Below are 15,985 nucleotides of genomic sequence, written 5' to 3'. Positions count from 1 at the left end.
ACAATAAAACAAAGAGGCAGCCAACCAGATGGGAGGTGATATTTGCAAACAGTAGCTCTGACAAAGGCTTAATTTCCAAAATATATAAAGAACTCACAAAACTCAACACCAAACAAACAACCCAATCAAAAAGTGGGCAGAGGACCTGAACAGCCACCTCTCCCAAGAAGACATATGAACAGCCAATAGATATATGATAAGATGTTTGACCTCACTAGCAATTAGGGAAACACAAATCAAAACTACAATGAGATACCACCTCACACCTGTTAGAGTGGCTATTATCAACAAGACAAGCAATAAAAGTGTTGGAGAGGGTATGGAAAAAAGGGAACCCTCATTCACTCCTGGTGGGAATGTAGACCGGTACAGTCACTATGGAAAGCAGTCTGACAATTCCTCAAAATTTAAGAATAGAGCTACCATATGACCCAGCAATCCCTCTCCTGGGTATATACCCAAAAACTCAAAACATGTATTCACAAAGATATATGCACCCTCCCCTATGTTCATTGCAGCATTATTCGTGGTGGGCAAGACATGGAAACAACCAAAGTGCCCTTCGACAGTGGACTGGATAAAGAAGATGTGGTAAATGTACAAAATGGAATACTACTCAGCCATAAGAAAGGATGAAATACTGCCATTTGCAACAACATGGATGACCCTTGAGGATATTATGCCAAGTGAAATAAGTGTCAGAAAAAGCTAAGAACCATATGATTTCACTCATATGTGGGATATAAAACTGAAACGTCGTGTGGATACAAACAGCAGTGTGATGGTTGCCAGAGGGGAGGGGGTAGGAGTGAAGGGGGTCCTACTATATGGGGACAGGAGAAGATATGACTTTGGGTGGTGGGCACACAGTGCAATATACGGAGCTTGTAACATAGAAGCCCACACCTGAAACCTATATATTCATATTAACCATTGTCATCCCAATAAATTTAATAAAAAATAAAAATAAAATAAAATCACAATCTTCCTAAATTTTAGTAAGAAAATATAAAAGACAAGAAGAAAAGTGTGGTTCCTCTCCCCATTCCAGCTGCAAAAATCCACTCATTATATGAGCATGAAGCTAGAGCTGATAAAGGAGATAATTGAAACCATTCACAAAAGTAGCCACCCCACTTTCTTGTTCAGTGTGGTGACTTGTATGAAAATGTATAATCCTACTATTTTAAAAACCAAAACGAATAAACAAAAGCTCTAAACCTGTTTCCATAGATGACTGTTATTTTCACGAAGGAGAAGACACTTAGCTTTCACATACCATTGTACCCAGAGGCTGTAACTCTGTTTGGTTGTTTTAATTAGTAATTTGTTGGCCTGGTGATAATTTATTACCTGACAGCTGTGTATTCCTAAAAGGCATGAATGCTTGAATAAACTAGAAGAGATTCACTGGGCTTTTCCTGTTTCTCCCACATGCATGAATGTACAATAAAGCCAATGACATTTATTTTCACAGTGAGACCTGGAGTCTTTAATCATTTAAATTATCAGCTGACTCTCCCCATACTACCTCCTCCTCAGTCCAATGTATCTCCTTCATTGTACTCATCATAACATAGTTTTCTGCCCCTTTGGTTAGATAGAAAGAAAGCTCCCTCGGGCTGGGGATGGTGTCCGGTCTGTTTGCTTCTGTAGTTCCAGTGTCTAGTAAGGTGCCTGGTACATAGTTGGTACTCAACAACAGATAGTGGAAAGAATTAATACCAGAAAAACCGAGTCTTTCCTTAGGAAGCTTCCATTATATTTAGTTCCAAAAAGAAAAGAAAGAGAAGAGAAGAGAAGAGAAGAGAAGAAGAGAAGAGAAGAGAAGAGAAGAGAAGAGAAGAGAAGAGAAGAGAAGAGAAGAGCAGAAGAAAAGAAAAGAAAAGAAAAGAAAAGAAAAGAAAAGAAAAGAAAAGAAAAGAAAAGAAAAGAAAAGAAAAGAAAAGAAAAGAAAAGAAAAGAAAAAGACATGCACAAAACCCAGAGGGTTCTTAATAGTCCAGATTATACAACTGGATCACTGGCAAGTAATTTCTTATCAACTCTTTGTTTCAGATTTTCTCACTCTAAATTAGGCACTTAAGTTTTTAGATCTACTTTATTGGGTTTTGAAATTTCATACAAGGAATACATAAGGGATAATTTTTGTGGTACTAATATAGTGCCTGGCACATATTAGGTGCTCAATAAAATTATGAGTGAAAGAATGAATGTATGAGTTATAGAGGAAATCAGCCTAGCGTCATTCTAAGAGAGTGTTTGGCAAAAAGGAGATTTGCTCCAAATAGCACAGCTCTTTAGAACCAACAGTGTCCCACTAAACTTGAGTTTCTGCAACTCTGGTTCTGTGCTTACTTACCGTTTGTTAACTTGCTCCACAGCAATGTTGAGGCGTTTTGCAATGTCTTCCACAGTCTCACTGTTAGCTGAAATGATACCTACACTCTTGGCAATAGCTTTGGCTGTAATTGGATGATCGCCTGTAACCATAATAACCTAGAACACAAATATGAAGAAAGGCATGGGAATAATGAGGAACTGGCTGGCCAGAGTAGGGGGAGTTCTGTATCACCTACTCTACCATGACCTAGTAGAACATGGTTAGTGTTGACTGCGGTCTGCCCTTACAGACAGTTCTTGATCTTTAGATGAAAGACACAACTGCCTATGAAGGACACACTGATACCACTGGATTTATCCTTGCTCCTAAGCTTTTTGTATTTCCTCCTCTGATTAGAGGAAGACCTTTCCCTTTGATGTTGCTGTATTTGTGAAAGGGCTGGTAGCTGTCTACCTGGGACAGCCTCATGTGGCTTCAACAGTCTTGATATTAACATGGTAATGGAATAAAGATTTTGGTTTTGATATCATGAAGGCAAATGGATTACAGAGGCTGAAACTCAAGATTTAGTAATAAAACCTTTTATTGTCTATTAAAGTCTAGGGCAAAATATGGCTACTTCATGGCACAGGGAGTTAGCTTTCTTCTCACTGCAGTTACCATTGTGGTTTATTCCATACAGACACAATCATTTTGCTTTTATTGCAGTTATGGAAAGTTCAGTGTAGTGAAAATAGAGATTTTTAAATAGGAATTAAATCACTGGCCAGTATGGCTCAGTTGGTTGAGTGTCGTCCCATGCACCAAAAGGTCATGTGCTCAATTCCAGGTCTGGGTACAATACATACCCAGGGTGTATGCAGGAGGCAACCGATAGATGTTTCTCGCCCTCGCCCTTTCTCTCTCTCCAAAAGAAAGAAAAGAGGGTGGGGGATTAGGTGTTTACTTGAAGAGACCTAAATACTGACTATCTCTTCTGACAAATGTTCTTAGGAAGGGACGCAACATACATGGAGGGCTTCTTTTTTTTGTTTTTGTTTTTTGTTAATCCTCACCAGAGAATATTTTTTTCCACTGATTTTTAGAGAGAGTGAAAGGGAGGGAGGGGGGAGGAAGAGAGAGAGAGGGAGATAGATAGATAGATGGTAGATAGATGATAGATAGATAGATGATAGATAGATAGATAGATAGATAGATAGATAGATAGATAGATGATAGATAGATGATAGATAGATGATAGATAGATGATGATGATAGATGATAGATAGATAGATAGATATAGATAGATAGATAGATAGATAGATAGATAGATAGATGATAGATAGATAGATGATAGATAGATAGATGATAGATAGTCATTGATGCAAAAGAGAAAATCAATTGGTTGCTTTTTGCACATGCTCTGATGGGGGCTGGGGATCAAACCTGCAACCCAGGAGCCCTTGACTGGGAATTGAACCTGAGACCCATACCTGCCAGGGCCATGGAGGATTTCTTAAGTCAGGAAGATAACTCCCACCTTGATCCCTGCGCTCCGGCATTTGGTGACTGCATCCGGGACAGTGGATCGAGGGGGATCAATCATTGACAAGAGTCCCACAAAACAGAGATTGGACATGGGAAAGTTCATGGCATCGACATCAAATGAATAGGTTTCTGGAAACTCGTCTGCTGGCAGGTAGAGATGACAGAAACCTGGAATGGGCACGAATCTGGGAGTCAGTAAAACTAGACTATGGAATGACACAAGAAAAGGAGGAACATTTTCATACACTCACAGTCCTTTATTCTTTTACCAATAAAGTCTACCAGAATTCATTCTTTCAATTCCATAATGCATATTGTTTTTAGCAAAGAAATAGTTCATCCAAAAATAATTCATGTGCACATTAGGTTCTCTGTTATGTTCTAGGGCTATGAAGATCAAGAGTGGACAGCCTTTACTTCTGAAGATGTCCCAGTTGAGTGTGGGGACAGAGACATAAAGAAATAAGCATAATAGAGCATGGTGAGTGTTATTGAAGGGTGCTACAGTCCAGCCACCTGGGGAGTCAGGAAAGACTTCACCAAGAAGGTCGTATGTGAGCTGACTCTTGAGAGAGGCATTAGGGAGGACTGGGGGATGGGAAGACCATTTAGGCAGACAAAACAGCATGTGCTACTGCACAAATGGGAGAAAGGATCTGGGGGATCAGGGGAATGGTACAAAGCTTGATCTTTAATCAAGGTAAGTATGAGAGAAAGGCCACCAGGAGTGGAGCAGAACCATTTGTTATTCAGACAGTGTCTGGCTTTCACAGGTTGAGGTGAAGGGATTCCTGTGTATGGTGGGACTTCCAAGATCATGTGACTTTCTCATCTGGTGCTGTGGGCTATGTGAGGCATGCTTAAAGCATTATCACCTCATTTATATATTTTATTTGTTTTACAAACTCAAATATCTTTTAGAAACACATGTTCCACAGATTCCATCTCTACTGGCAAGAACTGTCATAATGTCTAATGAGCCTTATCATTGACCATGAACTTGTTACCTTGAATGTACCATTCTGTAGTTCAGAGGTGCCACTCTGTCAACCCAAGATTCTAATAACAAGACATACTTTGTTATATCACTGAAGTGACCACAATTCGGCTCCTGCCACAGTGGTTAAATTTCTATAGTTCCTTCTACTTCTAATGTTCCCTATCTCTGTGTCTGGTAATAACATTTAAAAAAACTTACTTTTCTCCTTTCATTGGTTGATAAGTCTTACCGATTCTGCCTCTAAGAAATCTCTGGTATCTGACCTCTCCTTCATGTTCCTATGGCCTTGGATCAAATTCCTACCCTCTGTCACCTGAACAAGAGCAGCTACCTCCTCCTGAGACCCAAGTCTGTCTGCTCCCTGATGCTGCCAAGCATGATCCTTTAGAAAACACTGACTCTGGTCAGTTTACTTGCTGCAGAGTCTCCAGTGGCTCTGCCTTGACTGCAGAATGAAACCCAGTTCCTTACCCACATAAAGCACTCCATACCTTGACCTCCAGTCTATCTTCCCAGCCCTACCTCCCAGGATGACGTTGTCTCTTCAGTTCTGCAACACTCCGCAATGAGTGGTTTCCTGACAGTGCTCATACCCTGTCCCCCCTTCTACCTCTGAGCCTTGGCCTATGTTGTTCTCTTCACCGTGAATCCGATCCCCCACTTCCCTTCAAATATTGCCATTCAAGGCCCAGTTTAAATGTAACTCCTTCTATATAATCTTCCTAGATTTCCCTGACCTGGCAGCAACCTCACCCTCCTTGCTGCCTTCATGTGGTATTCTCTTAATCTGTCTACCATTCTTCTTATGAGTCCTGTGGATGCCACAGCTACTCTGCTGGATGGTCAGCCTGTCTCATCTTGTTCCCTCATGCAGCACAAAGCCTTGCACCAAACAGGTGACACATAAGGGTTCTGCCACAAAAAGCTCACCTAGCACACGCTCCCCTAGACCTCCCAGCTCCATGTACGCAGTGTGGAAGGCCTCAGCTGTTCTCTTGTCCAGAGGCTGCTCCTGGCCATTGACCATGATGGTGTTGCACTTCTCTAAGATCTTCTCAGGGGCCCCTTTCATCACCATGAGGAAGCGCTTGTCAATGGGGTTGTCTGTCTTGTGTATGGAGAGCTGGGAGGGAAGGAAGTGAGCATAAGTACAGCATGCTAGTAAATCATGACACTGTCTCCATTACTGAGGGCCTGAACTGTATCAACCTTTTAATTAGCAACATGACAAGATGCAAAGCAGCCCTTTCTCTCGTTGGGCTACTGATTATCCTTGAAATGTAAAGGAGGAATTCTACACATGGGTTCTCTCCTTTTCATTTTCTAGCCAAGTGATATGTAAGAGATCTGGACTCAGCCATCTAGTCCCAGCCCAGCTTTAGGGGGGCCAGATGTAGCTGTCAGCTTGTGACATCTTATTCTGCCTTGAACAAAATCTATAGGGGTGCCCATGGGAGTTAGGGGCTGTAAGCCACCTCGTCTCAAGTCCCATCTCTACCTCCCCATTGTGAGCATCAGCCTTTCAGACTGGAGCTCTTCTGAGCTCAGAGGCATGAGGGCAGCAGGCCTTTCTGTACCTCTTCATCTCCACATAGATCCTGATTTTACTACCTGCATATGAGGGAAAATGCTAGGGTGTGAGGAAGTGGGCAGGCTCGCATCCAGGCTTTCAGGAGAACAGTTAAATAACAAGTATCACAATTCTAACACCAATATCCTTTGACCCAGTAATTCTATTTCTAGACTCATCCTAATAAGATAACTGGAAAAAGTGGTAAAAAGTGTATAGACAATAATAAATGGCTAAGTCTTACATAGCCCTTATTGTATACCAGATACTCTTAAGCCCTCAAAAAGAATTTCAAGAAGCTGGAGTATTTGAAAGAGAATGAATGAGTTTCAGAGAAAAATTCTACCATTTTGGGACTATCGGTTGATTCTAAGACTTTTGGATATCAGAGATGAGTACAATAAAAAAAATAAATAGAGTGCAAGCATAGGTTTGCCAGCTTTTTCTGTTAATGGTCATGTAAAGACATTAGAAAGCAACTAGCCAACCAAACCCCAACCCAAGCCCAAACCAAGAGCAAACCAAACAGAAAACCTCCCATCTACTAATGCCATCATTTTCTCAAAGGTAGAGCATTTTGACATTTAAAAAGTAGGAATAATAAATACTTATATAGAGTGTGCTGTTCTAAGTGCTCACACAGTTACTCATGTAAGTCTCAAAACTGCCTTAAGGATATGGGTATTCTTATCACTGTTTACAAGTCAGGAAACACAGGTGCAGAAAGGTTAAATGACTCATGCAAGGTCACACACTAACAGGTAGCTGAGCTGGGGTTTAATTCAGGCTGGCAGGTGCGAGGCTCTGCCCTGATCACAGAGGATAAAAAGGATAATCGTTTATATGAAACACATTCATCTTTATATAAAAACTTAGAATATATAGTCCTAAAAATCCCATTTGCCATAAACTACTGAAAATCTCTTCATGCACTAGCCTCAGTTTGGGGAATTGCTATTTTAAGGCCAATAAGACATGGACTTTCCACTTTGTTTCCTTCAGTTGACCGAAACCCACAACCTTCCAAGGTCACAACATCTAACACTCCTTGTTCAGGGCTAACTGTTGCTCAAGTGTAGAGTTACAATGGCACCAACAACATCCAAAGAGGTGCTTTGGCCTTGTCAGCAGGAACATACACAGGCCCTCTCTCCATTCTTGTCCTAACTCGGGGTAGCCCATTTTCTCCCTGCACTTTTGGTATATGAGACCTCACGGGACCTGCTCTTTCTCATTTCTCACGTGCTAAAGGAAGTTTTTACTGGAGTAAATGAAGGATTCTGAGCCTAGTCTAGTCTGTAAGAGCACAGACTTGCTGGGTCTGTGTGAGTCCTGGCTTGGCCTTCGCCAGCTATATGATAAAGTTCTGTGCCTCACTCTACCTTACAGAGCTGTGGTGAGAATTGAGTGATTTAATACATGTGGAAATTAGCATGATTACTATTGTTATTTTAGAATTGTGACTCATTCTATTTTCACTTAAGTTTTGGATGAGAGATCTGATTTCCTGGCTTTAATATTTGACATCACACACTTTTGTCTGTTGTCTATTTGGCTAACCGCAATTCTTCATTGGCCCATTATCCACAAAGATGTTTGCAACAAAAGTTCTTTTCCATCCAAACAAAATGATAGGGTAATCACCAGAAACTTTGGCACAAACATGGCTATCCTATTTATACACTTAACTGTTGATGCAAAGGCCAAATCATAATGCCCATTCTCAATTCTGGAGTCTACTGAAAAGCCCATCAGCAGCAGGACCTTGGGTTACACACTGTCATTTGTCCAAACACTGGGAGGACCGCAGGGTGTTTGGTTGTTGGCCACCCTTGAAATGAGGGGAGACAACTAGGCAAGGACATTTCTCTTCCTGAGAAATGAGTGGAAAGAGGATTTCTGTGGGGCCGGAATGAAAAGGCACTTGGCTGGTCATCAGAGAGACTTCTCACCGGTTTCAAAAAGGGCAAGGCTTCCTCACATGGCCTAAGTGAAACTGTTCTGCCTCTGACTTGTAGATGGGGTAGAAAAAACATGTGCTCAGGAGTCAAACAGATCTGTGAAAATTGGTGATGCCACTTTGATGCTTGAGTGAGTCTGGTGACATCAACACATTCAGGGGCCTGTTTCCATACCTAGAAATTGGGGTTAATTAGTCCCATTTCATATGCTTATTGTGAGGATCAATGAGACAACATATGTGAAGCACCTGACACAGACTGAGGGTGCAGTTAGCTCTACCCCTTCCTCCACCTTTCATTTACCCTTTGGGCTCTGGCCGTTGCCCCTCACTTGTGCAAGTCATCCCATAGGGGTGTGTGTGCATGAGTGAGGGTGTTTGTGTGTCTGTAATAGAGATAGATTATTTAGGAGAAGCTGGGCTGACAAGATTCTTTTTCTCTATCTGCCTCAGGCAGAGGAAGGAGGCCAGCAAGGGAAAACCTGTTCTGGGTTCACTAGATACCCAGGCCATCCATCTTGGAGGACTATTTTTTAAGTCAAGTATCATTTAAAATCTGTATTAACCTAAGGGTACTTACAGTAGAAATGACGTTCTTGAGATAACAGAGATTCAGTCGTGAGGATCAACTCACCTGAAATTTGTTGGTTGAGTTAAAAGGGATTTCTGCTACTTTGTGGTTTCTTTTTCTAATTTCCATCACGTCACCCAAAACCACCTCTGAGAATTTCAAAAGAGCAGTTTCTGAGGCATCTCCAACCACAACTCTCTGAGAATCAAAAGAGATAAAAATAAATATTTGCAGCACATAATCTGGTTCTTTGGGGATTGTTTTCAATGAATGAACATGTCACCTGACTAAGCTTACTATCTAGCTGGACAAACAAAACAATAACACAAAACTGTGACTGAGTTAAGACCATGGTAAAACTGTTAAAGTGAGTAATGCCACCTACTGGCAGCAGCAAAGCCCAAAGTTAGAGCTCTGAGAGCTGAAGGGTTTCATGAAAAAAGCGGTTATGGCCCGGCTGGTGTGGTTCAGTGGTTGGGCATCAACCCATGAACCATGAGGTCAACAGTTCAATTCCTGGTCGGGGCACATGCCCAGGTTTTGGGCTTGATCCCAGGTAGGGGGTATGCAGGAGGCAGCCAATTGATGTTTCTCTCTCTCTCATTGATGTTTCTATCTCTATCTCTCTATCTCTCTCCCTTCCTCTCTCTCTAAAAATCAACAAAAACATTTAAAAAAGCATAACTGAACTAGATCTTGAAAGACGGTTACAAAGAGAGGAGAAGCCAGAATGCCATGAATGAAGGTGAGAAGTAGAAGACTTCTGTCCTAAGTGGTGGGAGTACAGATGGACCTGAAATGCAGGCTGAGGCCTAGATTTGAGAAGCAGAAAACAGAGAAGCAAAGGAAGTTTTGAGCAAAGTTAGGTGACATACTTCATCTAATGCAGATTTTAAGAAAAATTAGTGCCATGTAAGAAAGACTAGGGGAGGGATAAACTAGAGTCAATTAAGAGGGTACAGTTATTTAGATGCAAGGTATTGGTGATAATAGAAGTGTAAGATTATAGATATTTTGAAGAAAGAATGATGGACTTGGTGAGGAGAAAGTAAAGATGACTTTTAAAAGTTTTGGCCCAGAAGATAAGTAACATGGTGATGTCACAGAAAAAGAGAAAAATTGGGACAAGATCTTGATTTGAAGCCAGGTTGGGTACAGGTAGAAGGTGACAAGTCATAGAATTAGTTGAGAGTCTAACAGTCAAAACTTCCAAGTGGGAACACACAGCTAGCTAGAGATACATGGAGCTGGAGTAAGAAATTAGAACCGGACATAAGGATTTGAAAGACAGAGAAGTGACTGGCCAAAAAGAGAATTGATGAGCTGTTAGAGAAAGAAACACAAATAAAAAATATATGAAAGAGAAAGTGTCAATAAAGAAAACAAATGGCAAATAGAAAAGCCAGGGGGACATAGGCTCAGTGACTCATTGGGAGGTAGAAGAAGAGAGAAAGAGGGTGAGAGGGAGAAAGGAAGGGAAGGGAAAGAAAGGGGGCAAAAGGGAGTTAGTTTATTGCATATTCCAATATTTAAGGACCCCTTAGGGCACCTGCTGCCAAGAAAATGTGTTTTAAGATCAGTCCTTCATTTCCATCTAATTATATTTTATTTTAATTTTAATCCCCATTTGAGGATATATTTTTTCCCATGCTTTTCAGAGAGAGTGGAAGGGAGAGAGAAACATCGATGTGAGAGAGACACATCGATTGGTTGCCTTCCACACGCACTCTGCCGGGGGCTGGGGATTGAGCCTGCAACTGAGGTACATACCCTTGGTCGGAATCGAACCTGGGACCCATCAGTTTGCTCTAACCACTGAGTCAAACCGGCTAGGGCCCAATTATATTTTAAACTTCAGTGAATGACATTTATGCAATAAATTTTTAAAATTATATCTACTTAATCTGATCAAGAAGTTAGGGAAGTAACATAAGGACACATTCATTTTATGGAATAAGAAAATTTTCAAATTACTCAGATCAATTTGAGACCTTAAAACATCTTTGTGATGTTGCAAAGCTAGTTACAATGAAGGAAATCTCCTGCAGGTCTTGGGAGCCAGACTTGCTCTTACTAGTACAAGCTTTCCTGTGTTGGAGGGATTAAATCTAGCACCAAATCAGAACAGGGAAAGTGACTTCAAACTGGCTGTGGTTTAAGACTGACCAATGCAGACACTTTACCTTCATGATGGGGACTCTTTCCTGTCCTGGTCTGAACTCAGCTCGGTTACACAATGCAATTATCTTTGATAAGGAGGCCCAGGTTCCAGAGCTTTGATCAAAGGTTTGCTCTGGAAAACAGAAAGCACAGGGGATGCTATGGGTGTGGGGCCTGCTTGCCACAAACCATACTATTCACACAATTCTGAGACTGCACACCAACCCTGCCACGTTTGCCTGTGTCCCTCTGCTGAAGTCCACAGCTTTGGCCCAGACTGAATGCTCCAGAAGACTTACTCAAATGGTCTTCACTGGTGTCAGCCACAAAGATCTGATTGTCGAACCACAGATGGGCCACAGTCATTCTGTTCTGAGTCAGAGTCCCCGTCTTGTCTGAGCAAATGATGGAGGTGGAACCTAGTGTTTCCACTGCCTCCAGGTTCTTCACCAGGCAGTTCTTCTTGGCCATCCGTTTTGCTGTCAGTGACAGAGACACCTAGACAGAAGAGAGAGAGAAAAATCCATTTGAATGCAGATACAATAACATAAAAGTAGCTAGGGCCAGACTAGTTTCAGGACAGAACTATCGTTACAGAGGCAGTGGCTGATAAACCCTATATGCTATGACCCTTTCTTATTAAATATGGAATATTTCTTTTGTCCCTTTACACCTTAAAGAAAATGATCCCGAGGAAGTCACAGGTAACAAAGCCAAGCAAAGTTGCCATGGTCCATACTCGTGTGTAATCATGGAGGAGCTTTGGTTGCCCAGCTCCTGTCGGGCAAAAGAGTGAATGCATAAGGTTTGTGCCAAAGAACTTGTCCCAAAGGCTTGCTTGTTGCTTTGGCAAATCAAGAAGCATTTGTATTTCATTATAAGAGGTCCAGATTTTATATTTATTTTTAAAATATATTTTTACTGATTTCAGAGAGAGGAAAGGAGAGGGAGAGAGAGAGAGATAGAAACATCAATGATGAGAATCACTGATCGAGCCCGCAACCCGGGCATGTGCCCTGACTGGGAATCGAACCCTGATCGCCTGGATCCCAGGTTGATGCTCAACCACTGAGCCACGCCCGGCCGGGCGAGGTCCGATTTTAAAGGTTCTTAGCTTTCTCTTTTAAACCCCCAGATCTCAAAGGGTTCTTTGGGATCAGTTTCTTCAAATTACTACCTGCTGGGGTCAGAAAGGACCTAGAATTCAGATACTTCTGTCCATCTTTGCTGAGGACAACAGCAGACCAATGATCTGAGATCATCTTTATATGTTAGCTGGAACCACTCCTCCACCCCACAGGGCTCCATAGCAGAGATTTGAGGAGGGAGTTGTTTAAGGATGAATTGGATGGGACCTACAAAGGGAGACCCACAGCAGAATTTGGGGGAAGGTGCAGGAAAGGGCTGAATTTCTCTGCAGAGAAAAGAGGAGTTTGTGCACCTGTGTGTGTCTGAGCGAAAAGAAGTTAGGTAAACAATATGCCTAAGTTCTTCAGCTGTAGAAACTGCCAAGGAAGTTGTGGAAATGTGAGGAAGATATGCAGCTGCTCGAAATCTGTAAATGGTGGTTCGAGTCTGTTGTATCTAGATCTTAAGGGGCAAATTTACACATGTGATTCCAGATAAATCTCCTAAATGAAAATATAAAGTTTTCAAAGGACAGTGCATTCAGATATGAACAACCTCACAATTCCTCTGTCCCTCTAAGAAACATTCAATTCAGAATTCCTCCTGGTTGTCCCTGACAGGGAGGGAGTATTGCTCTGAGGAGGAGACCTGTAGTTTTTGGTGGAAGCTTCCTCAGGCTAACAGGGTGGCATTATTAACAGGGTCAGGGGACAGGCCACCTGGCAGCATGGACTCACAGTGACAGTGGCCAGGAGGCCCTCAGGCACATTGGCCACAATGATGCCAATGAGGAAGATGATGGAGTCGAGGACACGATACTTCATGGACACCGCAATGATGAAGAAAAGGACGCCAATGGAGATAGCCACTCCTGCCACAATGTGAACAAAGTGCTCGATTTCGGTGGCAATGGGTGTCTTCTCATTCCCAACTCGTGAAGCCAGTGAGGCAATCTGACCAATGATGGTGCGGTCACCTGTGTTGATGACCATGCCAGTTGCTGTGCCTACAGATGAAGTGGATATTTTATTAAAGGAGTCCTCAGCTGGGAGAGGACCACAGACTGCTCACCTACCTCAGTTTGGTGGCATATGTGATCAATTAGCACATGACATTACAAAGGCCAACATTAGTTCTCTAGGCCCTGCAATTCCAGGTTTTCTCTTGGACAAGCTTTGTACAAGAGATGGAAAGAGATAAAAACATAGAGCCTGAAGGGGCACAGTGGTGTGGGCGGTCCTGAGAGCTGTCAAGACTTACCTTCCAGACAGGTTGTGGAATAGAAGCCCATGTTCTTTGTCTCCAGGGGGTTGTCATGGGTGAACTCACAGGAACGGGGCTGGGGCTCAGACTCCCCAGTGAGAGATGAGTTGTCGACCTAGAAGAAATTGTGAAAAAGTTCAAGATGAGCCCTGACTGGCATGGGTCAGTGGCTGGAGCATCGGCCTGTGCACTGGAGGGTTGCGGGTTTGATTCTGGTCAAGGGCACATACCTGGGTTGCAGGTTCGATCCCTGGCCCTGGTTGGGGCACATGAGGGAGGCAACCAACCTATGTGTCTCTCATATCAATGTTTCTCACTCTCTCTCCCTCCTTTCTCTCTCTCTCTTCCCCTCCCCCCTTCTTTCCTCTCTCTGAGAATCAATGGAAAAAATATCCTTAGGTGAGGATTAATAAAAAAATTTTTAAAAAATTAAAAAGAAAAGTTCAAGATGAGGCACTGTGTCCCTTGCTGCAGTTACAGTGAGACCTGGAAGGACCACAGAATGCCAGCCAGTTACCAGCCTGATCCTTGGGGTGCCCATGACACTTACCTTGCACCCCTGGGCAAACAGCAGCCTGATGTCTGCAGGGATCTGGTCCCCTCCTTTAATCTCCACTATGTCCCCCGCCACAAGCTGCTCTGCAGGAATTATTTTCTTCTCTGAATCTCGAATGACAAGCGCTTGCTGCAAAAGAAAATGTGGCAGATGCTTCAGATCCTGGAATGACGCTGATGCTCCTCCATCCATACCTTACCAAAACTCAGACAGCAAAACTCAGAATGGCAAAAGATGAAACAAAGACCTTGTCTTGGGCCTGAAGACCCTAAGAACTACTTTTTCTCAAGGAGGAACTACTAGTGATATTCTTAGACCCAGAAAATGTATTGTGGGCAGATATGGCAAAGGATTAGCCCTGGGCCTGACTGAAAGGAATGAGTACTCCTGGCTGCGATGTCAGGGAAGAATCCTAAAGGCTGAACCCAAGGATTTAATAATCAGGTCAGGAAAATCTTAATGGAGGAGGAGGTGGATCTCCCATTCATTAGCACAAAAGATCCCCAGAGTCCCTTCTAGCTGGAAGCTCTGGGATAAGGTGGTATTCCCACTGTGCTGACAGTGGTACACTGTTGGGAGCCGGTGACGTGTCTGGACATGGTCCATGCCACCTGAGAGTCTGGAGTCAGGGACTCAACCCTCCCTGCAGGTTCCTGTGGGGAGCCGAAATGAAGATAGTTACAAAGGTCTGAGTTCATGCAGGAGGCAGGATGTTTATGCTGAAAGTGTGTTTGTGCAGCCATGAAACAACTACTTCGTATCACCTTCACTTCCTTACCAGTTGTTTGTTACTCACTATATAATAAAGGCGTTGAAGCCATTTGAGGCTCCTGCACCTCATTGGAGGGCAGCCCTGCCCATCCCATAACTGTGTTTGTCTCTTTAATTCCCACCGCTCGAACTTAGGTTTGTTCGTCCTTCAGGCTGGTTCCTGACAGTACACAGTCTCCCTAGAGGATACCTACCAAGGGTGCCTGTAGGGACATGGGAGCAGTGGGCCCCCCACACTGAGTATTCTGGGGCAACATGCAGTGAAGCTCAGAAGTGGCAGCCAAGATGGTCACAGATAAAAAATCATGGGTTGATGTCCTTGGCTATGAGACCACCTGAATGATTTTTGTCTCAACAGTTCACCAACACTGCTAAGCAGTAACAGAAGATATTGTGCAATGACTAATGCTTCCATCCTGCTATACTCTTGACTAAGCATTTTCCTGTCTCTTGCCTCACTGCTCATCTCAAACCCCTACGGAAATGGGGATTCATGGAGATTAGGTCACTTGACTAAGACTTCTCATACAGAAAAGAATGGGCCTGGGCCTGACCACAGATCCTGTGCCTCCAAGGCCCCACTCTCCTCACCTGAAGTCATGCAGAGATGGGAGAGGGACAGCTGCCACTCACCTGTGGAATCATCTTACTGAAGCTGGCCATGATGTTGGTGCTCTTGGCCTCTTGGTAGTAAGCAAAGATCCCCGTTAAGATGACAACCAGGGCAAGCACTGTGCCCAAATACACCTAGGTCAAGAGGAGAGGCATCAGTCAGAAAAACCAGCCTCAGAGTGGGCCAGATCCTAAGGCTAGAGCTCTTCATGGGAAGGCCAGAGAGATGGCAGTTGTGTCCTGGTGTAATTTACAGGCCACAAAACATATCCATTTTAAGTCTATAATTCAATGATTTTTAAAACATTCACACAGTTGTTTATTGAATTTGCAACAATTGCCAAAATCCAGTTATAGAGCATTTCTGTCCTTCCAGTAAGACCCCTTGTGCCCACTGGCAAGTCTCCCTGCTCCCACCCCCAGCCCTAGCAGCCACTGATCTGCTTTGTCTCCAGAATGTGCCTGTTCTGGGCATTTCATACCAACGGAATCATATGGTATGTGGAGCTTTGCATCTGGCTTC

The 15,985-nt window shown here is 43.0% G+C and overlaps 1 protein-coding gene across 1 annotated transcript in view; it reads right to left on the bottom strand.

Annotated features, from left to right (window-relative positions):
* The window catches only part of ATP12A (ATPase H+/K+ transporting non-gastric alpha2 subunit), a gene marked incomplete at both ends in the record, with an annotated part of 33,884 nt that overhangs the window by 11,905 nt on the left and 5,994 nt on the right, over window positions 1-15,985 (bottom strand). Inside the window, 10 exons of the mRNA XM_081127752.1 lie at window positions 2,363-2,499; window positions 3,864-4,039; window positions 5,802-5,994; window positions 9,036-9,170; window positions 11,156-11,265; window positions 11,432-11,630; window positions 12,998-13,266; window positions 13,521-13,638; window positions 14,074-14,208; window positions 15,484-15,597. Of these exons, the coding sequence (XP_080983878.1) occupies window positions 2,363-2,499; window positions 3,864-4,039; window positions 5,802-5,994; window positions 9,036-9,170; window positions 11,156-11,265; window positions 11,432-11,630; window positions 12,998-13,266; window positions 13,521-13,638; window positions 14,074-14,208; window positions 15,484-15,597 (1,586 nt within the window). The remainder of the gene's footprint in view (window positions 1-2,362; window positions 2,500-3,863; window positions 4,040-5,801; window positions 5,995-9,035; window positions 9,171-11,155; window positions 11,266-11,431; window positions 11,631-12,997; window positions 13,267-13,520; window positions 13,639-14,073; window positions 14,209-15,483; window positions 15,598-15,985) is intronic.

Source organism: Miniopterus schreibersii (genome assembly GCF_964146895.1).
Source record: "Miniopterus schreibersii genome assembly, chromosome: 2".
NCBI classification, from domain to species: Eukaryota; Metazoa; Chordata; class Mammalia; order Chiroptera; family Miniopteridae; genus Miniopterus; species Miniopterus schreibersii.
The sequence above is the reverse complement of the archived record's forward strand: the minus strand, read 5'-3'. Positions and strand labels throughout refer to the sequence as shown.